At 45.3% G+C, this 25,304-nt stretch overlaps 1 protein-coding gene across 1 annotated transcript in view; it reads left to right on the top strand.

Annotated features, from left to right (window-relative positions):
• The window catches only part of MBD2 (methyl-CpG binding domain protein 2), a 65,899-nt gene extending 62,642 nt beyond the window's left edge, over window positions 1-3,257 (top strand). The window contains exons 6-7 of the mRNA XM_043888762.1: window positions 362-500; window positions 2,785-3,257. Of these exons, the coding sequence (XP_043744697.1) occupies window positions 362-488 (127 nt within the window). The 3' untranslated portion in view covers window positions 489-500; window positions 2,785-3,257. The remainder of the gene's footprint in view (window positions 1-361; window positions 501-2,784) is intronic.
• Window positions 3,258-25,304: the final 22,047 nt, after the last annotated feature.

Here is a 25,304-nt window from a genome sequence, read left to right as displayed (position 1 = left end):
ATCACTTCCCACTTCTATTCCAAATTATCCTTTATAGGAATAACCCCGAACCTTCACATACTTGAGGTTTTTGAAGTTGGAGAAAAGGTCCCTGAAATACACCTCCTCCTGCCGGAATTCTCTGTGAGATGAGGGCATCCCTGCCTGTCCGAATGTCCCCCCATTTTGGGCAAAGCCCATCTCCCACGAGACCTGGTTTTGGTGAGGGTTAGAAGCTGCTTTTGCAAAGTCTAAGGAGAAAGAGATGTGTGTTTCTGAGGAATTTCCCTGACTTTGGCGTAAAGAAAAACCGCGTCGTCGGCAGCATCGTTGTTCCAACACTGGCCAAATTGTTAGTGTCTTTTACTCTGTTTTCACAAAGGAAACAGGAAGAGCGAGTGCAGCAGGTGCGTAAGAAACTGGAGGAGGCGCTGATGGCAGACATCCTGTCCCGGGCTGCTGACGCGGAGGCGACGGGCCTCGAAGTGGACAGTGGGGATGACGCCTAAGATTGGCATCAGGTAGAGCAACGCCGGGACGCGTGGAGACTCAGGGCTTTTCTTTCCTTGCTCCTGCCCTTGCAGCGGCTTCAGCGGCGCCTACAAAGCCTTCTCCACTGCATATCTTGTGCGCATGCTGTTGTTGGGCCCCCTTTGTATTTAAGGACCATATACGTGTGCATCCTTTTGTTCTCATGATGTGAAAATATTCACACCCCTGCGGCCACTCGCAAGGGATTTGGGCTCCAAGGTGTCACTGGAGCAAAGCAGAGGAGGAAGGAAAGGACTCCTCCAGGGAGAGAGGCGTTGCAGGAGACAGGGCAGCCGTCGCCTCTGCCACAGTCGCTTTCTGGGGTAAAGGGGTCTGTTGTCACATACGTAAAATTATGGTCACAGAGGAGGCAAAAACCCGTCACTCTCCTCTCCTCTTCTGATCTCTCTAGCACAGGCGTGATGCAGGGAGACCAAGTTAGGCTGCTGGAGTCTAGAGGTGATGGTAGCTTCATGAGGGTCCTGGTACCATGGATGCAGAGAAAAATGGAAAAGCCAATCTGAGATGTATTTGGAGGCAGAATCGACGTGACCGGGTGGATGACTGAGCCCAGGCTGTTTACGGGAGCCCGCTGGGTGGGTGGGTGGGCAGGGGTCCTGTTCGGTAAGGGAGCAGACTGGAGCTGGTGCACGCCGGGAGGAGGAACTCATTGTTCACACGGTCTTGCCTTCCCATCAGTGCTTTTGTCTTAATTCAGAGTGGCTTATGCCACAGTGACCCAGAAATCAGGTAATAGCTACCACTTTTTACATGAATATGGTCAGCGGCAGCAGCAACCTTTGACCCCACAGTTTCCTGACCGCGCAGAACCATTTAAATCCAGCTTGGTGCTCTTAAGTAGTTTTCTTCTGGTGTCCGTGTCGAGGAGAGGGAGATGCTGTGTTGACGCTGAATCTTGTCTGCTCTTCCAGTAGGGGTGTGTTTTCTGGACTGTGATGAGCACACTTCATATGTGTAAAGTCTCTCAGGGGGAAGTCTGAAGTGTATTTTTTTTTTGTCCAAAGACTTCAGCACAGTGCAGAAATCTGGACCACCATGCCTGCACCATATGAGAACTGATTCCAGGAAAGCCCTCTTCAGAGCTTTTAATTGTTTTCCAGACTTTTCCCCTGAAAACAATGTAGGAACAATCAAGGGTCGTGTCGTTGAGGTTTTACTGGACCCTTGCCTACTTGCAGATTACTTTGCAGGTTGACGTCAAGGCAGCCCCCTGGGTCATGTAAGCGACCATGTGTTTAGGGACTAGGTACTTGGCGCTCATAAAGGCCGGCAGCGCTCATCGCCTGGCCCAAAGGTGGTTAATGTGGAAAACAAACTAATTAACGTTGAGTGATTAGTGTTAATATATATTTAAAAAGTAGCCGACACTTCGGTATGTTGGGTAGGGAGAAATTGGTATTATATATATCATATTCTAAACTTGAGAATGGCATTATTAGACCAGGCCATTAGACTTTTGGGTTATAGAAGATTTAGAAGTACATCTTAATTATCAAAACTAAATTTACCTAAATCACTGATTTAGCCCCACATACACCTAGGGTGTTTAATAAACCAGAGCACTGCCACATGACTTAACTAGGGGTTCATAATAAGCTGAGGAATAGGTAGGACTTAGCTTGACTAAAGGTGGGGCATGGCCAAGTTCAAATGCCTGGTAACATGCCGGACTCTGAACCACGCAGTTCTGTTTAGGTGTGTTCATTGCATTGTGACAGGGCTGGTCTTTCTAATGGTCCTTATTAGCAGGATGGACCTTTATTTGTTTTATACACACGTACAAATCCAAGTTAAGCAGTAATAAGACTTTACTCTGTTTCTATCATCTATAAATTCTCTGAAGTAAAATAAATTATGGTGAAATAAAATAAATCATCGTTAGCAGAAATCTTCCTAAATTTTCTCAATATGTTTGGATTTGGGTGTATCTGTGATTTTTTTTTTTCATGTGTTTGCCCTGTGAGTTCCGGTTTTATGCTGACTGACTTAATGATGGAAAACCTTTTCATAAGCATACAAAGGGGCACATATGATTACTTTGAAAATGAAATGAAGATTCTTTCAGAATTAAAGAAGTTGAAACAATGGGGGGAAAATGTTGAGTCCTTTTTATGTGCAAAGTGCTGTAACTAAATGCTATCAAGGCTTTAAAAATCCTATTCTATGTGAAATTTGGTCTCTCACTGCTTTTCCGAGCTGCTGACCTCACCTGAGAAATCATTGAATTACTTAAGTCTGTTTGTTTTCTTGCAGGTAACTTTCGACCGACTTTCCCCGAGAGCAAACTCCTAGAATTGAGCAAAAACGTTTCCACTGGGTTTTGCCTGTTAAGAAAAAAAATGTACCTGAGCACATAGAGCTTTTTAATAGCACTAACCAATGCCTTTTTAGATGTATTTTTGATGTATATATCTATTATTCAAAAATGATGTTTATTTTGAGTCCCAGGACTTAAAATTAGTCTTTTTGTAATACCAAGCAGGACCCTTAAAACGAAGCTGAGCTTGTGATGCCAGGTGCAATCTACTGGAAATGTAGCACTTCCATGAAATACTTGTTCCCCCCAATTTTAATATGAACAGATCAGGAGTACCAAATAAATTTCCCAATGAGCGCTTATTGTGACTTCACTGTATATAAACAGATTTTTATACTTTATTGAAAGAGGACACCTGTACATTCTTCCATCATCACTGTAAAGACAAATAAATGATTATATTCACAGACTGATTGGAATTCTTTCTGTTAAGGAGCACACACCATGCATAGTCCCTTCCTAGAATTTCTGATTCACATTCAGCTGTCTTCCCTGGGCCTTAGGTTTGAAATGAAAGTGGTGGGAAATAGTTCATACATTTGCAATATGCCTCTGGATATCATGAGAATTGTGCTCAGAATTGTATGATGTCATGTAGTGTGGGTAATTTTTATTTTCCCTTGCCTGTAACGAGTACTTTTATTACTTTTATAAAAATAAGGCATTTTCTTCCCTCGGGCATGAATTAGGTACACACGTGCCCTTCAGATGTTACTGGAAGTCCGAGACTGTTTTTTGAGAACATTTTGTATTTTCCAATGTGTGTTGGCTTACAGAGTTAACAGGTGCAGGTGAGACCCTTTGTCACAGAGAGAGGCAGCATTCTGGGCAGACTTGCTAAATGAACCAGATTGTAATGCTTTGCTAATTACTACCCAGCCTCCAGAGTCTTAACATTTTTTTTTCCTGTTGAAACTCACAAGCATTAATTTCATTACTTCTTAAATTCCTTGATATCTAATTGCTCAGACTGGCACAGCATTAAGAAATGAGTTTTAAAAAGCAAAACAAGGTAATCTGATGCCAAGAAATGGAACTAAGCAAATTTAAGTACATTTTGAGAAAATGAGCAAAAATAATATCTTTCTATAGGAAGGGCTTATGCACTTCTTAACTCTGAGTTCTTTTAAAATTAGATGCAAAATGATGTGATCAAGGATGTGACCAATTCTCTATAAATGTCACCTGTGTGTATTTTATATATATATGTATATATATATATATATATATACATATACATATATATATATATATATATATATATTTTTTTTTAAGTTAGTATCTCCAGCACCCTTCCAGTTCCTGAGGAAAGAAAAGAAAATAGTGAAAGCAATGTGACTCGCTAGGTTTGACCTGCTATCTCTCTGGACCTTACGCCAAACTCCTTAGGTGACACCTTCTTGGAATTCCTGACTCGCATTCAACTTTGCTCTTTGGGCCTGAGGCCACCAATTTCCTCAGAGTAATTCTGCTGGCAAATAAGCAGAGATACTGGTAGACTCTGGGAAGACAAGTGGCAGAGGCTCCCTGCCCTGGGCCCTTCCGACTGTCCCCAGTTGGGGTGACAGTGGGAAGTAAGTATTGATTCTTTTTAAAAGCTATCATGACTCGTTAGACTGAATGCCTGAAGGCTTTTCTTAGACTCCTCTAAAAGTCCATGAGTCTTCATTTGTCACCAAGCTTGGGGTGACTTCATCTTGGCCATCATACGTTCATGTCACAAAGCAGTCCCACCAAGATATACATGCTTGTATAAGCAACTTTTGTATTCAAGGGAAAAACACAATGTACCCACATACAAAATTTTTGTTATTCTGTACTTTGCTCAGGTAGAGAACAAGGTTTGAAAGCCATTCCAGGGTGTCCAGCTGAGAACCCCTAAGTCCAGGTGTTTGCAGTGCACCCCCAGGACATACCCAAAATTCATCATCTCATCCTCCCAACCTTCCACCATCTTGCATTCCCTAACTCAGGGGATAGCAGATCATCTGATCCAGCTGCCCAAGGCAGACGCCCAAGAGTGATCCCGGAGGCCACTCTTGTCCTTGCAGCCAACATCCCATCAATCCTGTTAGCATTATTATCCACATTTCTCTCATCTATTTGTCAAAAAATAGATTGTCAGATGCCAACCCGCATCTTCTTCATTCCCACAGCCACCGCCTTCATGCAGCCTCCTTTCCTCTGCACTCTGCACCTTCTGTTTTTCACCTGTCCCCTTTCCCTCCTCCATCCCTCCTTTTCCTCCTCCATGGAGTCATCAGTAATGGTCCTGGAAGCATCTGTGGTCTCACCATTTCCCTGCTCAAAATTCCTCCCTTGTCTTGTGTACGCGGTTTAGAGTCCTGCTTCATAAGAGTGAGCACTTGGAAATGGAGAGCACCTGTGTTTGGACCCTACTTTTGCCATTTGTGTGACTTGTCAGGTTTACCCAATGTCTGTGAGCCTGCTCCTCCTCAGTGAAATAGTAATAATACCTACCTCATAGAGTCGCCGTGAGGACTAAACGAGATGCTGTTTGTCATGTTAGCACAGTACCTGGTGTGTCGTGACGGGCTCTGCAGGTGTCATTTTATGTCACTTCCAAGAGGCATTTGCTGATAACCCTAACTACCCTCCACTTTATAAATGCCCCCAATACTCTCTATTTTCCGCCTTGGCACTCTGTTCCTTTGTGGAAATCTTCTAAATCTGTATTTTATTTATTTGTTGACTTTTTTTGTCTGTCTGTCTACTAGAATGTAAGCTCTTTGAGAGCCAGGATGTGTCTGCCTTTCTCCCTGTTATAGTCCCAGCGTTTAGCCTAGTGCCTGGCACGCAGTAGGCACTTAGTACGGGTGCGTGGAATAGACGGACGGTTGATCGAAAGGCTCTTCAGGATCTGATAGCCGCCTGCTTGTCTAGCTCATCCTGCCACTGCCCCACCGCACCTTCAGCTCAAGGAAACTGCATCACCTGCTCCTTCGAAGCGCCGCTTGGGCCTCTGTCTCTGCCCCTGTTGTCCCCTCTGCCTGCTGCCCGCACGGCCGGTTCTCGAGCACTGGTCCCGTCGCAGCTCGTTGTCTACCTCCTCTGTGAAGCTGTCCTTCATCCCCTCCAGGCAGATGAGCTTTTTCTCTCTTCCAGATTCCTACTGCACTTTGTAAATACCTCCACGGAAGCACTTTACTGTATTGTACATTTGTTTGCATGTCTGTTTCTACTTTTAGACTGTAAGCACCATGAAAGCAGAAACTGCATCTGTCCATGCTTCTGTCCCCAGAGCCTAGCTCAGTGCCTGGCACATAACAGCTTGTCAGTAAATACTTGTTGAATGAATCTATGAACACCAAGTCTTGCAGTTGGAAAAGTCCTGCAAGACATCTGTGTTACCACGGAAAGGAATGCCCCTGCTGGCTTGCGGGGTAGTGTTTTTTTTTTTTCGGTCCTAGAGAGGAGATCGAGAAAGCATTATGTAATCTCTTTGAATATAAGATGACTTGTTTGGATTTCTGAAGTAAGTTGAACTATGTAGAGCTTCGTAAGTGATTGCGAAAGATGTCAAAAAGCTTTGTGATCCCTCAAATGCTACAAAGTCCAAAATAAATATTTGCACTATTAGTATTTCCATAGTCAATGCTATGCGAAAATGTACAGCAATAAATTTCGAAGCTTTAAAAATGTTTGTGTAAGTCATCTTCAGTGACTTCATCTGTGGAGGAATCTCGGTCCTGTGTTTCCCGGACACGGGGCGGGCCTGTGGACTGGGGTTAGGGCCCCAAAGCTTTCAGGCTTATCCAGGGACCCTGCTTGCCGTTGTTTCTGCGGTGCTGGCTCAGCATTTGGCCGGTGTGTCTAGCGAGCAGAAAGAGCCGGACGGGCTCTCAGAATCAGGTGGTGGCCACGCCGGACCTTGCGAGGCCATAGCCTCTGGTCCTCCGCTGGGACGGTCACAGCTCCCTTGCCCTGCCCGCCCTCACGGCTGGGACGCATATGTGACCCCAGTGTGAAATCTGCTTCACTGGCTTCCACCACTTACACTGGTGGAGCCGTCACATCCGTCAGGGCGGGATTAGCTGTGGGGTTGCGAATTACAGCTATGGCTTGTCAAACCTGCCTGTCTGAAAGGTCTGGGGTGGGCTTTATTTTTTTAAGGAGGTTTTTTTTTGCTGTCCTGGGCCTTCTCTGCTGTGTGTGGGCTTTCTCTAGCTGCGGTGAGCAGGGCTGCTCTGCGTTGCGGTGCTCAGCCTTCTCACTGCAGGGACCCCCCCTCGTTGCAGAGCACAGGCCCTGGGGTGCCTGGCCTTCAGGAGCTGTGGCACGTGGGCTCAGCTGCCCTGAGGCTGGTGGAATCCTCCAGGGCCAGGGATCGAACCCGTGTCCCCTGCATTGGCAGGCAGACGTTCCATCGCTGGACCCACCAGGGAAGTCCCTGGGGTGGCCTTGAAAACTTCAAGTTGCATACTGATTTTTCCAGGAGGGCCCATGTAAGTGAAAAAGTGAAAGTGTTAGTTGCTCTGCGTCTGACTCTGCAAATCCCGTGGACTGGAGCCCGCCAGGCTCCTCTGTCCCTGGGATTCTCCAGGCACGAATACTGGAGTGGGTAGTCATTTCCTTCTCCAGAGGATCTTCCCAACCCGGAGACTGAACCCAGGTCTCCTGCATTGCAGGCAGATTCTTTCCCCTCTGAGCCATTCCAGAAGAGTCCGTGTAAGAGGCTCAGTTAATTATTTGGCTTTGGTTTTTATGGCAGGAGGACACAAGTTTTTGTTTCCTCTCATTTATAGAGCAGTTTATGATGTTCGGAACAGGTTTACCTCCATTAATGTCATGTTTGAATTGCAAACCACAAATAAACCACGTCATATATATACACATGTTACTATCCCCAGTTTAAGAGTCGAGGAGTCTTAAGAAGCAGACGGGTTAAACGACTTACTCAAGCCGGTAAGGTGCTGAGAGGGAGCAGCTGAAGAACGATCTTCTGCTTTTAGAACGCCACGCAACCTTTCAACGCTCTTCCCCACTCACGTCCGAAGGGGCCTTTCTCTCTGTGACAGAGAACAGAACAGTCTGGTTTATCAAGTATAGCACGACTGTGGCCTGAAAACTTATTCAGGGCAGAGTGGCTCTTCATGGGAAGCTTGGTTCTTTTCACACTGAACAGTCAAAGCTTTTCCATTGAATTCTGCTGAGAAATCTTCCCTGTTACGATTTATCGTCTGTAAGAGGTGGAAAGAGCGCAGCTTCTCGGTCTCAACGATGTTGGGAGTTATTTTTATCTGAGGGGATTAGCATTTCCCTTCTGCTGTAGTTGAGCGTTTTGCTTCATGAGCTTGCTGCTGTGAGAAGTCTGGCATCGAGATGCAACTGGACTGCAGGGCCTGGGGACGGGGCTGCAGAGTGGGGCGCCTGATCTAGGGCTTGTGTGTAAGCATTCACTGCGGGTGGGAATGTTACTGAACCAACGTTCACACCCATGGACAGTAAAGCCGATCTATTAACACTGGGTTGTGGTGAAGCAAAGTGCAGCGTTTATTGAAGGCGCCAAGCAAGGTGTCCGGAAGAGTTAGTGTTCAAAACACCCAAACGCCTCTTGGGTTTCAGCAAAGCATTTTCAAAGGCAACGTCCCAGGGTGCGTGATCAGCTTCTGCACAGTTCTCTGACTGGTTGGTGGTGAGCTGTTAAGGCAGTCCTGTTACGGACTGTGTCACAGGGGTTAGCATTTCCAGTCCTTAGCTCCGGTAGATCTGGGCTCAATGTGCTCACGATCATTAAGTAGTTAACTTCTTCCACTTGGTGGTGGTTTTGGCATCTGAAAAACTCAGGAAATATGCATCAGATACTATTATCTAGATCCTTCATAGAGGAGCCACAGCAGAGGATATGGTGGAGGGGGTGTTTTCCAGGAAGGCTCCATAGGGTCCTGCACTGTTGTTGCCATCTGATCTTTTTGAGATTTTAATTTTTGAGTAATTAAAGACATAATATATTATCAGAATATAGACATGAGTTTGAGCAAGCTCCGGGAGTTGGTGATGGATAGGGAAGCCTGGCGTGCTGCAGTCCATGTGGTCACAAAGAGTCGGACACGACTGAGCAACTGAACTGAATATTATCAGAGTAGTACATGTATATAATTTATAAATAAACATCTATAAATTGAGAACTTACGCTTTTTGTTTTTTAAAGGGCTTGAAACAGGAGGGAAGGGGGCAGGCCACAACCTCTGGAAGAATAACATATAGCCCTTGAGGATACCACATAAACTGGTTAGAACAAACTAGGTCCAAGATGACAAGATTTGACTTCCAAAGGACCTTGAACCTCATTGTACGCTCATTGTAATATGTCAGCATCTAAATGACACACCCACTGCGCCGTGATAGTTCTGAGGCTGATCAAACAAGGCCAAAAAAGTGGACAGTGGCCTAATTCCTGCAAATCCCTGCCCCTTATCCGAAATAGTTGGAATAATCCTCCCGCTTACTAGCCTGTGAAATGACCCAGCTCAGAAGAACTAACTAGCCCACATTCTGGGAACTCCCGCCTTCTGAGATGGCCCGCACTCTGTCTGTGGAGTGTTTCTCCCAAGGCCATGCTCACCTGTTGAGACAAACCGCATTGTCTATGGAATGTGGATCTCTCTAAAAATTCTACTTCTTACCTATCACTTTGTCTCTCACTGAATTCTTTCTGCCATGAGACTTAAAGAACCTGAGCTTAAGTCCTGAGATCAGGTGTGTGATCTCATTCAGAAGACAGTGAGTTCAAATCCCAGTCTGGGTTTTGGCTGGGTTCGAGTTCCAGTGGGTTTGAGTCCTGGCCCATGGGTTCAAGTCCCAATCTGAGTTGCACGGTTTCAGCCTTATTATTAAAGTGTTTATTATTAAATTCTTCTTATTAAAAGAGGTTTGAGACCAGTACTCCAGTTCAGGACTCCTCATCTGGGGTTCCCGAACCCTGGAGTCAAGGAGCCTGCCAATGTCTTGCCATCAAATAAAAAGCTTTGTGACAATGTACTCTTCTTCTGGGCTAGTATCCACAGCTTCTGTGAAAAAAATTCTCAGTGGGGAAATACATCTCACATGCCTGGTTTATGGCCTGTATTTCATAGATGGTAACAACCGCTTTCCTCAAAACACACCCTGGGGATTTTTGTTGAGATTGGACTCTGCTTTGGGGGGGAGTTATCTTGAATTTTGCTGACCGGACAGGTACCTCTTGAACCTAGAGAGAACCAAGGTGAGGACTCGTGTGTGTTAGTGGGGGAGGTGGGGGCCAGCTGTCGGTGCCTTATTGCTCACATCATGACTTATACCCAAGGGCCTTGGACTCAACAATAGCGACTTACGTGAAAATAGAAACATTTGGAAACTTAAAGATATGAATAGCAACATGATAGAAAGTTCTATTTATGAAGAGACTGAATGCCTTATTTTAAAACCTTTATTTCCTCTGTCTCCCCCCAAAACATAGAGTCGCTTGATAAAACGCTGTAAATGAGAAAACCACAAGCTTACAGCTATGACTGTTATTTTTTAAAAATAACACTGTGACTCTTTGGAACAGGCCAGATTTTAGTTTATCAGAAGCTGCTGTGAGAAAAGGATGGATTAGTCACCTAACCCTAAAAATACTTGACCCTGGGGGGAAATGCAGTATTACTCAGAGAGTCAAAAACATACTCAGCTTTCCTGGAACTTAAAATTCATTCAGGAAAAAAAAAATAAATAAAATAAAATTCATTCAGGGAATAGTTACTATCTTTGTTCTTTAATTTTTTTTTTTTTTTTTAATGAAATCCCACAGATATAGAGAACAAACGTCTGGACACTAAGTGGGGACAGGAGAGGGGACTGGGAAAGATTGGGATTGGCATATTTACACTCTTGATACTATGTATAAAGTAGGTCATTAATGAGAATCTGCTCTACAGCACAGGGAACTCGACTCAATGCTTCGTGGTGACCTCGATGGGAAGGAAATCCAGAAAGGAGGGGAAATATGTGTACGGATGTCTTCACTCCAGAAGCGAACACAACATTGTAAAGCAATTATGCTCCAATAAAAATTAATTTAAAAAAGTGAAATCTGGTAGGCTCCCTCACCATATCCTTAAAGACCAATAGAGAGAAAAGAGGAAACATGAGTGAGGGTTAAAGAATGGAGAATAACTGGAAACCCTGGAGGAGATTCCGGCCTGGCACAGAGATATCTCAGAGGACATTTGGGGAAGAAATAAATAGGACGACGAAGCAATGCACACGCTCACAAACACGTCCACTTAGTACTCGTTGATTAATTCAAATGTCTGCAGCAGTCTTGGCTCATATTCTCAAATGGAAAGGGGAAAACCTCTTTTTTGTTTATTTAACCATGTGCTGTAGGGCAGACACAGAAGGTTGGCTAATCCAGTAGCCATTCACAGATGTGCTGGTACCACCTTTGTGCTTCTAATTAGGCTCTGACACCTGGATCTTCAGCAGCCATTGCGAATTGGTACACACCCAAACTTTAGACTCAGCTTTGAGCACTAATATTCAGCTAATCGCTGGAAGCCCCACCCAGTTTTCTTTCTCATTCCCGTGGTTTCATACGCTGCCAATCATATGGAGGCTTTTGCGAAGCCCTCCCTGGTTTCCTATAGCAACATCTGTCTGCTCTGTGTGCCTCTGGTTTTTCCAGTTCTGTTCCATTTTGCTGTTGCTACCAGATCTTATATACCTCTTCAGTTCAGTTCAGTTCAGTTCAGTCGCTCAGTCATGTCTGACTCTGCGAGCCCATGGACTGCAGCACACCAGGCCTCCCTGTCCATCACCAACTCCTGGAGTTTACTTAAACTCATGTCCATTGAGTCGGTGATGCCATCCAACTATCTCATCCTCTGTCGTCCCCTTCTCCTCCCGCCTTCAATCTTTCCCAGCATCGGGGTCTTTTCCAATGAGTCAGGTCTACGCATCAGGTGGCCAAACTATTGGAGTTTCAGCTTCAGCATTAGTCCTTCCAATGAACACCCAGGACTGATCTCCTTTAGGATGGACGGGTTGTACCTCTTAGACGATCTGATGTTCTTGGTCCCATTTACTGTGGGCTTCTATTCTTTTGGACCAGGTCTGACTCCTCAGATGACCTCTGGCCCTCGGTCTACACACCTCACCTGCGGATACTCCCAACTAGAACCCTTCATGAGCTCAGACACCATGTATTTGTTTCCTGTTGCTGGGGTAACAAATTACTGCAGTTTTAGAAACTTACAAGTGTCCCTTTAACATCTCGTAGTTTCTGTGGGTCAGAAATCCTGGCACAGTGTGACAAGCTGGTTCTCTGCTCAGTCTTAGGTTGAAATGGAGGTGCTGGCTGGCCTGAGATTTTGTCTGGAGGCTCTAGAGGAGACTTGCTCCCAGGTGCACTTGGGTTGTCAGCAGAATTCAGGTACATGGAGCACAGAGGACAAAGGTCCCTCTTTCCTTGATGACTGTTAGCCAGGGATTATCTTCAATGTCCAGAGGCTGTCCACATTCCCTGGCTCGTGGCTCCCTTCATCTTTAAAGCTAACAACAGGGACTTCCCTGGTGGTACAGTGGTTAATAATCCACCTGCCAACGCAGGGGACATGGGTTTGATCCCTGGTCCAGGAAGATTCCACATGCCGTGGGACATCTAAACCCATGTACCACAAGCATCGAGCCTGCAAGCCTGAGAGGCCGCAGTCCACAACCAGAGACGCCGCCGCGGTGAGCAGCCAGGCGCCGCAGCAGAGAGGAGCCCCTGCTCGCCGTAACTGGAGAAAGCCTGTGCGCAGCAATGAAGACCCAGCGCAGCCAAACATTTATGAATAACTATTCTTTAAAAGTCAACAAAAGCTGGTCAGAGTCCTTCTATGCTGTGAATCTCTCTCATCTCCCTTTTTACCTCATGTCTCCAACTCCAGCCAGAGAAAGCTCTCTGCTTGCATGGTTTGATTAGAGTGAGTCCACCCAGATAATCGAAGATGACTTTTCCTATTTTAGGGTCTGCGACTTTAGTTGCATCTGCAAAGTCCTGTTCGCCATGGAACCTGATCTACTGATGCTACTAAGAATGACAGCATAGGCATTATTGGAGGGGCCATTCATTCTGTCTGTCACACACTGTTAGCTCCAAGGAACAGAAAAGTCAGTAGTAGGCAGTTTAAATAATAAAATATTAAAGGTATCTAGGAGACAATCCTCGTGGAGGACAGGTACCCAGGGCCGCCCATCAGGGCTCCAGCTCTGTGTCTGTGTAGTCTTCTTATTCTGGTCTCCTCTCCACGTGTTAGCTTCATCCTCACCTCATCTTCATCTTCACCCTCATCTCAGCAGCAGGATTGTTCCAGATCACATGATTAGACACGACGGCGGCCAGAGGAAGGAGGTAGATTATTGCTTCCTACGTCTGCATTTTTTTGTTTTTTGTTTTTTTTAATATTTATTTATTTATTTGACTACAAGAGGTTTTTGTTGTGGTGTGCAGGTTCTTTAGTTGTGGCATGCAACTTCTTGGTTGCAGCATGTGGAATCCAGTTCCCTGACCAGGGATTGAACTCCGGCCTCCTCCATTGAGAGCATGCAGTCTCAGCCACTGGACCACCAGGGAAGTTTCATATGTCTGTGTTTTAAAAGCCCCCAAACACTTTCCTCCATGCCTCATCGGCTAGATTTGGGTTTATGCCCTTTCCTAGACCAGTCACTGAGACCATGAAAGTCACTCAGTCCTGTTTGACTCTTTGTGACCCCATGGACTACACAGTCCACGGAATTCTCCAGGCCAGAATACTGGAGTGGGTAGCCTTTCCCTTCTCCAGGGGATCGTCCCAACCCAGGGATCAAACCCAGGTCTCCCACATTGCAGGCAGATTCTTTACCAGCTGAGCCACAAGGGAAGCCCAGTCACTGAGAAAAGGGGTTGGAATTACCCCAAGTGGCTTAGATTAATCATATGGGACTAATATGGCTCTTAGGGGTCAAGCGCAATATCTGCTTCAAATGGCTCGCTATTCTTCTGTGTCATGCTTTCCCCACTTTTGTGCTTTCATTTTTACTCTTTTTTTTTTTTTTTTTTTTGTAAAAACTAGCTTGTCTTTCTCACAGTCTGTCCAAGTCCTATATTTCCTTTAGCCCAAGAAGATCACATTTCTTTTTGGAATGCTTGCCAAATGCTTCCATCGATCCAATGTATCCCTTCTGGGTAGCCTGACTCTGTCTGACACATTGTACCTGACTCCATATGGCTTGTTCCTCCAGTGTTTCTCATCTTAACTGAGTGATGTTTCTCCTGGATGTGGCCAGTGAGTTTCACAAACTGAATTTGGGGGTGAGTTCATCAATTTCATACCTGGCGTTAATTGTAAAGTTTGAGGGTGTAGTCCACATAAGTCCACCCACACTTCTGATACCAACTGCAAGTTCAGAGGCTCTTGAAACCACGCTCAGTTTTGATAGCTTGATACAAGGATCCACATGCTAAGTCGCTTCAGTCGTGTCTGACTCTTTGTTACCCTTTGTACCATAGCCCACCAGGCCTCTCTGTCCATGGAATTTTCCAGGCAAGAATACTGGAGTGGGTTGCTGTTTCCTCCTCCAGGGCATCTGTCCGATCCAGGGATTGGACCCAAGTCTCCTGCATTGGCAGACGGATCCCTTACCACTGCACCATCCACTTTTATGACACAGGAAAACTTCCTTGAACTCCAAATGCAAAATAAGCAGGAGTATATCTGTTGTTTTTCTCCACAAGTTATAAGGTAATTAAGACGTAATTGCTTTCTTTTTTTCTTAATCTGGAGCAAATAAATGGCACAAGAATAAACAACAAGGCCACAGACTGAGTAATCTTGCAAACACTTTACCTCCTGGGAAGAAAAAGCAGTAAAATCTCCATTAAACTCTAACAATGATGCTTAATTATTGGGGCAACTACCAAGTCATCGGTATTTCCTACCTCCAACTTAACATTTTTAGACCTTTTACAAATCTATCCTTTTATCTATATCACATTAGTGCTTTGTTGATGCTAATCTTATGATGCTGGTCGTAAAAATCTAGTGAAAGAGATAAACCAACTAAGTGAGATTATAGGGCAGGAGAACAACTGTCGACACATATTATTTCTACCATAGAGTCTCTGGGGGGTCCTGAGGTTCCAAAATATAAAGTATCAAGGGACTTCCCTGGTCCAGTGGCTAAGACTCCATGCTCCCAATGAAGGGAGCACAGGTTCGATCCCTGGTCAGGGACCATGATCACACAAGCTGCAACTAAAGATCTTCCGTGACATAACAAAGATCAAAGACCCCTTATGCCAAATAAATAAATAAATAAATAAATAAATATATATATATATATAGAGAGAGAGATGGTGGGGTTGAGGGGGGAGGGAGAGAGAGAGAGTCAAAATGTGGAGATATCTGAGCATTTTAATTTGCCTTTCAAGTAAATGTCTCTCTTTAGACGTGAAAGGGGGTGGGTGGATGGGTGGGTGCGTAGAGAATTCTAAAGTGCACCTGCTTGCCTGGAAGATTACATTATCATTGTTTTTTTTAAAAAAATTATTTATGTTAAAAATTATATACACCAAAATTCAGGCTTTTTGATGTGCAGGCCTGTGAGAATTGGCAAAGGACTAAAGTCATAGGCCCACCACCAGAGTTGACACAGAAATGTTCTGTCATCTTCACCCTTCCAAATTCCTTGTGCTGTCTTTGTTGTTCACCACGTCCCTACCCCAAACCTCTGTCAACCGCTGATCTGTTACCCGTCTCCACAATCTTTTGCCTTTTCCAGAATGTCTTATGAATGGAATCATACAGTACGTAAACTTACGGGACTGGCTTCTTTCACCTAGTATAATGCATTTGAGAATAAATAATTGAAAGTTCATTCTTCTATTGTTATGGATTTTTATTTATCCTTGGTTATCCATTCATCTGTTGAAGGACTTTCCTTTTGATACTATGCTTTAGTATCAAAACTTGATCATCTTAACACATCTTCTGGTTGAGACAATTCCACAAAAGGGTAGCCTCCTACTCTCTGCATATAGTGAGGCTCCAAATTCAATGTAAGTCAAATACAAACAGGAGAAAATTGCTCTGTTTTCAATCGTTTTGGGTTTTGTTTCAAAGAGTTGCACTTTGTATGCTCAGGATTGTGTTGGATACAATAAGGAAAATATGAAATACTCTCCAAATGCAACGTGTGAGTTAGATATCACCTTTGTTCTCTGACCTAACCCGACATAACATGGGAATTTCGCTGGCCACGTAAAGGGAGATGAGCTTTGCAGAGACTGGACCTTCTTTCACCTGGTTGTGCTGGAACAGAGGGAAGTAACAGAGCAAACACTTCCAGGAGAAGCATTGCTTTGTTTCATGTTACAATCCATTTCCCTTTCCATGAAAAAGGCTTATCAGTTCTTACTGAGCTGGAGAACTCTCGGAAAACAGCTTATGAAACAACACACAATAATGACAGATGTAGGGACCTCCCTGGCAGTCCAGTGGTTAAGACTCCATGCTGCCAATGCCAGGGGCGGGGGTTCAATCCCTGATGGGAGAACTGGTATCCTGCAGGCCCCACGGGGCGGCCAAAAGACGAAAACAAAAATATTATGGCAGATGTGCACATATACTCGGCCTTCCCTGGTGGCTCAGCTGGTAAAGAATCTGCCTGCAGTGTGGGAGACCTGGGTTCGATTCCTGGGTTGGGAAGATCCCCTGGAGAAGGGAAAGGCTACCCACTCCAGTATTCTGGCCTGGAGAATCCCATGGACTGTCACAGTCCATGGGGTCACAAAGAGTTGGACACGACAGAGCGACTTTCACTCACTATTCATAGACTCGATTTAGACTCACAATACCCCCTGTGAGAGAGACGATACTGTCCCCATCCTGCAGATGGGGAAATGGAGTCCCAGAGGAGTCATGAAGGCCGCCCAGCTGGTGAGCATCCCAGCCAGAGCTCGGACCGGGGCAGCCTGGTGCCCGAGTCCATGAGGTCACCACCTTCACCCCTCTGCTCCGTCTCTGCGGGTCCGGTTAGCCTATTCACAGAAAGAAGCAGGAGGCAGCGCCCCTATATTAGAGCGGGATGGATTATGTTAAAGGGGGAGGACATACTTCAGCAACATTCCTGCAAAAACCCCTGAACTGAGAGCAATGGCGTGAACTCAGACGCGTGAAAGCAGGGAGATTTAGTTAGTGGACCTGGGAATGAGAGGGAAAAAAAATGAGAAAGTTGAGAAAATATGACTTGAAATTAAAATATGTTTATATTTTATCTTTTTCTGTGTTAATTTTTTGTCAATTTTTAAATTTTAAATGGGAGTATGGCAGATTGGCAGTGTGTGATACAGGTGGACAGCAGAGGGACTCAACCATACACATACACGTATTCTTTCTCCCCAAACTCCCCTCCCATCCAGGCTGCCACATAACACCCAGCAGAGTTCCCTGCACTCTACCATAGGTCCTTGTTGGTTATCCATTTTACATACAGCGGTGTGGACATGTCCATCCCCAACTCCCTAACTATCTCCTCCCCTCATATTTCCCCCTCCAGCAACTGTAAGTTCATTCTCTGAGTCTGTAAGTCTGTTTCTGTTTCATAAATAAGTTCATTTGTAGCGTTTCTTTTTAGATTCTGCATATAAGGGATGTCCTAGGATATCTCTCCTTCCTTGTCTGACTTTATATATATGTTTTAAAACAGGGAATGGTAAAGAAAATTGTAAAGAAAAAAGCCCGTCTCAAAATCTGGAAAAAAATAGAAGAGTCCCATGTTGAAAGAAGCCACATTTAGATACTTTAGAATATGTTGCTGCTTCAGCATTTCGCCTCTTCGCTCAAACAGCCTGCTTTATTTCTTTAATGCTTCACTTTTCCTAGCCTTTGGTTGGAGAGGCAGTGTCATTACCTTCATTTTTTACTGGCTGTCGAGATAGCTCAGGTTCAGTTGGACCAAGCCGAGGTAATGACCCAGGCAGGGTAAATGGGAAGCTCTCTGTACTCTCGGGAATAAGTCCTCAATTTAAGACATTTCCTGAATGCTACATTCTTCCTAAAAATAATATAGAAAATCTATGCAAGCTAGGTCCGGAATTGTTTTTATTCAAGAAACTTGAAGAGCAGCATTGTCCGCTTATGTATCAACGTCCGAGAACCACCACGGATATAATAGTTAGTCTCCAATTATAATAAATAAATTAATTAAAAAAAAACATTTACAATCAAGTGTGTTCCAAGAGGCAGGCGTTAACAAGTCAGTGCTGTTTCCAAGAGACCTCTTTTGAGGTGCTATGGACCAGACTCTTTCTGAATTTTGTCCTGAGTCCCCTCTGGAGCTGGTAGCAATTCTTGCCCGGGCTGGATCAAAGGGAAGCGATTCCATGATGGGGCTGCTCATCCTTCTTTGCTTTTTCTATTCTTTTCTGTCTCTTTCTCTTCCTTCTCATTGGTCATCACCACAACATGCGGAGTTTCATTTCAGGGCCTGAGCTAAAATAGACAAAAGCGGCCAGCATTGGCTCACAGAATTGGGCTATTCTTTTCTCAGAAGCAGCATCTGGGGTGACTTCACGTCCTGCCTGCCTGCGGAAGCAGCCCTCCCGTGACCCTCAAGTCTGTGTGGCCAGAGTTCAAGTATTGTGCAGGGAGACTTCATTTCTGCTCTTTGGTCAAACATGACGAGGGTTTGGACAAAGGACAGCTACAGTGTCCCCCCACCAGGAATACCTATATCTTCATCATTCATGTTTACATCCACTTGCCTGCCTATCGAATCTTTTCCACTTACTACGTAATTAAATTTACCTGGATATGAAAGTTCTGAATTAACTGCTGGCTCATCTGGACATAGGATCTCATAGGGTCTCACATGATATGATAGCTTAGGAATTCCAAAGGATGTGCTTCAAAACAGGATCTCAGAAGAACTGTTTTTCTTTTCCTTTTTTCAATATCCACACATCGAAATGTAAAGGGGGACTTCCCTGGTGGTCCGGTGGTTAAGACTTTGCCTTCCAATGCAGACTATACGGGTTCGATCCCTGGTCAGGGAGCTAAGACCCCACATGCCTCAGGGCCAAAAAACCCAAATATAAAACAGAAGCAATATCGTGACAAATTCAAGAAAGACTTTAAATAAAGTTCTGTGTGTGTATGCTCAGTCATGTCTGACTCTGCAACCCTATGGACTGTGTCTATCCAGTACATGGATACACGCTGCTCTATCCATGGGATTTCCCAGGCAAGAACACTGCAGTGGGTTGCCATTTCCTTCTCCAGGGTATCTTCCCCACCCAGGGATTGAACCTGCATCTCCTGCATTGGTAGGCAGATTCTTTACCACTCTGCGCCACCTGGGAAGCCACATCAAGACAAAATCTTTTTAAAAAATGTAAGAGAATAACTGTTCTTCCTCTTTCTTTGCAGCCCCTTCAGCTCGCGTTTGGCACGCCCCCGCGCTCTCCCTGTTCCTGTTCCCCGATGTGTCGGTTTGCCAGGGTTGCCCCCCAGATTGGGCGTGGGGCCCCCCAGCCCTGGAGGTTAGATGTCCAAGATCAAGCGGTCAGCAGGTCTGATTTCTCCTGAGGCTTGCCTCCTTGTCTTGCACATGGCCACCGTCTCCTTGCGTCTTCCCATAATCTTCCCTCCCGACACGGCTGGGTTCCAATTTCTTCTTATAATGACACCAGTTCACATCGGATTAGGGTCCGCTCAAATGACCTCATTTTAAGTAATTTACTTCTTGAGAACTCTACCTCCAAATGAGTACATTCTGAGGTTACTGGGGGGCTTGCGTCTAGACATATGGACCTGTGAAGTTTAGGGGAAATGAACCGAGTCCACAACTCCCTAAATCCTGGATAACACATCTTAGATTTTGAAATTAAAAAAATAGGTTAATGGTCACTGTGCCAGTATGTTTTCACTGTAAATCTGGTTTCAGTTCTAGGCAAGGCTTCTTATCTAGAGCCCATGACCTACGTGGGGCTCATAAACAAGCTGAAATTGTAGAGGCCAAAACTTGTGTTCTACACTCTGAGCACACTTTCATCGGACCCTTAACGCATCTGTAGCGCGACAAATGTTACGATCTAATCGCTAACATACGGGTGTTGTTGCCAGAATCTTGACCCCCTGTCCCCCAATGCTGAATTAAAAAAAATACAGAGACAGAGTTTAGAGGAAATAGAAAAATGGCTTTATCTTTGCCTGTCCAAGGGCAGTAGGCAGCAGGCTAGAACTGTCTCCCTCCCCTAGGGACTAGGGAGAGGTTTATTAATGTATCCTCATGAAGGTGTTGTATATTTTTTTTCTGCAAGTTTACAGCCAAAAGCTGGCATCATGTGGCTCAGCAACCCGGTCTGGTGTCCCTGAAGTTATTTGCTGTGAGCTTCTTTCCTTTGAGATGCAGAATCCTACCAGGGCGTTGTAGGTGGAGAATGCCAGGTGCAAAGTATAATCTATATAGAGCCAGAGAGTAAGCGGCTTTGTGAAGGACAAGTCCAGCTGCAAGTGTTTGTTAGTAGTAGCAGCTAAAGAATAACCAAGATGGTACAACCCTTGCGAGCCTGTTTGGCTGGTACGTGCCAAAGGCTGTTTGTTTTTGCTGCTGTAATGTTGCCAGCAGAATACCTTTCCTTTAAGTAACAAGCTTGGTATATTCTGTCTCCACGTTCAACATGCACGTATAGAACATTGTACAGCCCTGAAAATGACAAAACACTTCACAACATGAACTCAGTTAATCCTCACAGGCACTCAATGAGAACGGTAATATTTATAGATGAAGAAGCCAAGGCACACAAAGGTTAAGCAACTCGGGTCATAAATTTAGCAAACAGCAGAGCCAGGATTCCAAGCCAGGTGATCTGGTTTGACAGTACCAACTGCTACACTCCACTGACCCTCCTGTCTCATCTTGCGCATTGCGAGTTCCAAGCCATGTTATTTGCACTCATACAACCAGGGACCTTCACAATCCTCTGGGTAACTTACATTTTTACCCAGAACATACAGTGGGAAGGAAATTGAATGTGATATAAAAGGCGTGGCAGTGTATGCATGCCACTCTGGACAACCTTTAGCATTAATACCATTTAGTCAATAGTTGTGTGTGTTTCTGCAATTATGCGTTCAAGCAATTCTCGTATCTTTTAAATTAAACTCTTTGGTTGGACTAGGATGTATAGACAGTGATAACTGCTTCTAAATGGACCATCATGTTAATAATACAAATGATACTCTTGAAAACTCTACCAGGCTTTCTCCTGTGTCATACTCATTTGGTATTCACCCAACTTTGTGAAGGGAAAGACAGACATTTGCAACAGAATGCTTACTTTCCCCTAGGCTGTGGAAGAACAATAGTTTTGTTATTAGGCTTCTTTAAATACAATTGGAGGAGGTCAGAGAGAGGATGTGACCGCCAGTTGACCAAGAGAAGCAGAGGCTCCTCACTCATCCCCCGTCCTGGAAGGTGTGTGTTCTACCCACTGTTCTCATATTAACAGCCATTGCAAAAAAAAAAAAAAGTCTTGAGAGAATAACGTCTTGTTGAGATCACCTGGACTTTGTATGTGACTGAACTGCATTAAGGGCTCTATTACAACTTGTAAGATTCTGGTGGGCAGTGCCGAGAGAAGCCTCGTAGGTAAATTTCCTTGCTTATTACGCCTGCCACCTGCCAATCTGGAGTCCCCTGACTGTGGCCTCTTCTTGTGCTCTGCATTCAGGGGCTGGTTGTGAATTTCACCAGGGCAACTCCAGAAGGTGCAGACAAACAACATTCTATCACTTCTAGGTGAAAGATGAAATTAAAGGAGCAATTGGATCCTTGGGCTGGGGTGGGAATAGGAGTTAGCCAGCCAACACTTGCTTTCCGTCACTGTTGGCAGCTTTATTTTCTACTTTCTTCAAACTTTCAAGCCCAGGGAACAACTAGAAATGCCTTATTACCTTAGACAAAAGGCGCTTATCTAATAATACAGAACGGAAAAGGAAAGTAAGTATAAATCACCTCTTCTTGTAACGGGAAGATTGGTATTCTCCCAGTTTTCTTTTTTTTTTAAAGAAATTATAGATGTAGCAATGAAGCCTTACAAGTTGGTAGCAGGTGCTTGCTCTGATACTTTTTAAAAACTCAAAATACACATGGGGAAAAGGGATGTATTTGAAGGCACAATTAGTGCTATAAACCTTAGGACTGACCATGTCAGGTTTCCTTGTAAATAAAAATGGGACTGGCAGAAACTCAGACTTGCAGGAAGTTGGATACATTTGACAAAGGCTCACATACTTAACGTATTTCTTTGGCTTGGCTTCTTGACATACTTTCTGAGTGACAACTGCGGTGGGGCACTGGAAGATTTTGTGAATAATTACGGTGCTGTATGACTCTATTGAAGGAAATGGATGAGATCCTCGTGGGCAAAAGATGGTGTGTTCTCTGTGGAAACTTGTCAGTCCAGTTATTTCAGCTAGTCACCCGTCAAATCAGATCACTGCCTGGTCAATTATTACACTATCAGCAGTAAAGCCTGAAATGCCAAATGGCTAATGTCAAGGACAGTGATCCTAACAGTTGTTATCTTCAGGAAAGGGGCAGCTGGTTTAGCCACAAGACATGAATTGTTTAATTACATTCTATGTTTCTATTTTTGGTGTCAAATCAAGTGTCTAGAAGAGAAGCCACCCCTTCCCCTCCATAGGTACTTATTAAAAAAAAATGTATTGGAGTACAGTTGCTTCACGATGGATGCTGGGTTAAGTTTTTACTGTACAGTAAAATGAATCAGCTATACTGTACAGGTATTTCATTCTTCAAAAAGAGAAAAAAGTCACCCAGGTATTTGCCGGCTTAAAATTCCTTCTTCCACAATTCGTAGGGATAAAGAGACTTATCTGAGATTATATTTCTCAGGCTCACCATTTTTCAATAAATTCAGCCTCTTCCCAAGTGTATGCTCTGGAGAGGCTGGCTTTGCTTGAGATGCTAACGATTACCACCGCTGAGGAAAGGAGTCTCAGGGCAGTGATATTGTAGATGAGGCTATTACTGCCCAGCAGAAAATCGATTAGAAGCCTCATCCCTACTCTTGCCTTCTCAGACCCAGACAATCGAGGACCGAGGCGTGGACATCATGCAGCGTCTCCCACTGACCGCCATGACCTGTCCAGGTTAGTCGGCAAGCCCTGTGGGGAGCATCCTCCGCTTCCGATCAGGGCGCCCTGAGCGCCCATGTATGCCCAGGCGCAAACAAAGCTGCCTGAAAAATCCGGGATGTTCTAGAAGGGGAAGACCCCTTTAGGTGGGTCTGCGCTGCTTCAAGGACGAAGAGGCTTTACAGGATGTTTAGAGAGTGATGGAACTGCTGTTTCAGAACTGTTTGTTTCCAAACTTCCTTATATTTTTCCTTTGCTCCTATTTGTGATGCTATGTAGATGCCTTGACCGCGGCAGAGGATCATTTGAATGTTGGCATATGGTCCCATCTCCTTCTGGAAAGATGGGCGTGGGCTGTCTGTCCATAGAGGGGTTCATTCCTTTCTGCAACCTTCCAATCCACTCCCAGCTCTCCTGTCCCTCAGAGTCAGAGCTGCAGACTTGGGATCTCAGCTCCCTCAATATTCCATGTGCTTGCTTTCCTTCCTTCTCCCCATAGGTGTGTTAGTCGCTCAGCGCGTCCGACTCTTTACGACCCCATGGACGGTAGCCCACCAGCCTCCTCTGTCCATAGGATTTCTCAGGCAAGAATACTGGAGGGGGTTGCCATTCCCTTCTCCAGGGGATCTTCCCGACTCCAGGATCGAACCTGTCTCCTGCATCGGCAGGCAGATTCTTTATTGCTGAGCCACCGGGAAGCCGATTTGCATGTTAATAAAAATTTGAAAACTTCAGTTGCCAGAGGGTGTCATTGAGATTCTTAGGAGACGCTGACACACTCCAGGCCTCCCTCCACCCCGTGGTGATGCTGCAGCTTGCGTCACCCCCCAACCCCGCCCCGGGGCCCCCTCCCAGGTTCGCAGCCCCCCAGCTGCCCTCCCTGGGCGGGGAGGGACTGGCGCGGTTGGCAGCTGGCCTGGGGGGCTCAGCTGCCACTTGGGGCAGGAAATCAAGGATGCACTTTTAAAATGCAAGAGCTGGTTTCCAATATGTCTGATGCATACAGCAGCAAGCCGAACTGCTGGTGCTTCGGGCAGGAGACAGACGCTGACAAAGTTTGCTCCTATTAAGGTGGTTTGAATGGATGGTTCTTAGCAGTGAGATCCGGCTCTCTGCTTTACCGTTGCTCTCTCCTCTCTTTTTGATTTTAAGAAAATAAAGCAACCTTTCCCTCTGATTTTCTTTCTTTCTTTTCCCTGGGGCCGGATGCGCGGCGCCTTCTGAAGCAAATGAAGAACCTCTAGGGGTCAGTGCGGCGTAAAAAATGGCCAAGCCTTGCACCTGAGCTGAACCTGGATGTTTCAGTCACAGCTTTGTCCCTATTCCATCCTAATGAAGTCCTGTTCCTTCCTGCCTAACCTGGCTCCAGAAGAGTCCTTCTGATGGCCACTGTCCTTTAATGTAACTTTAAACATCTGCAATCAAAAGCAGCTCTGATTTGAAATTCAGGACTATTTGTGCTGTTTTTAAAGAGGCCGTAGCTTTTCAGCTGTTCTCTTTGGACCCGGAAGGTTCTCTGCGCCCACTGTCCTTTTCAAGCTTCATCCCAGGATGGGCAGAAGCCTGCTGCCCTGTCATCTCACTTTAACTCCCCCTTTCCCTTGTAGTAAAAGAACCAGTGTGTGCATGTGTGTGTGTGCACGAGTCCATTTGTATCATGTGCTGGGCTTAGTCGCTCAGTCGAGTCCAGCTCCTTGCTACCCGACGGACTCCTCTGTCCATGGATTCTCCTCCAGGCAAGAATATTGGAGTGGGTTGCCATGCTGGCCTCCAGGGGATCTTCCCCACCCACGGATGGAACCCATGTCTCTCGCATTGCAGGCGGATCCTTTACTATCTGAGCCACCAGGGAAGCCCATGAATACTGGAGTTGGTAGCCTATGCCTTCTCCAGGGGATCTTGCTGACCCAAGAATCGAACCAGGGTCTCCTGCTTTGCAGGTGGATTCTTTACCAGTTGAGCTTCTAGGGAAGCCCTGTTCTTTTGTATGCATTTGTCAATTGGGTCTTTGTCTTTCAAAGTTGAAAAGTCTCATTTCTTTCATCTTTTTATCAAAGGATATTTCAGTCTTTGGGCCTGGAGGGGGTGGTGGTGTGGGGTGTCGGGGAGAGAAGGGCAGAAGTGCAGAGGACATCCTGGAAGGGCAGGTGGGGATGGAGAGCGGAGAGCCCTGGAGACCCTGCAGCGTGCAAAGGATTCTGGGAATTTCTTGAGCCATGGTCCCTGCTTATTGAGGTAGTTACGACCCCTTCTGTTTCCTCCTCCACCTCCCTCAGTTCTGCCTCCGC

The sequence above is a fragment of the Cervus elaphus genome, chromosome 27 (assembly GCF_910594005.1).
Source record: "Cervus elaphus chromosome 27, mCerEla1.1, whole genome shotgun sequence".
NCBI lineage: Eukaryota > Metazoa > Chordata > Mammalia > Artiodactyla > Cervidae > Cervus > Cervus elaphus.
The sequence above is the reverse complement of the archived record's forward strand: the minus strand, read 5'-3'. Positions and strand labels throughout refer to the sequence as shown.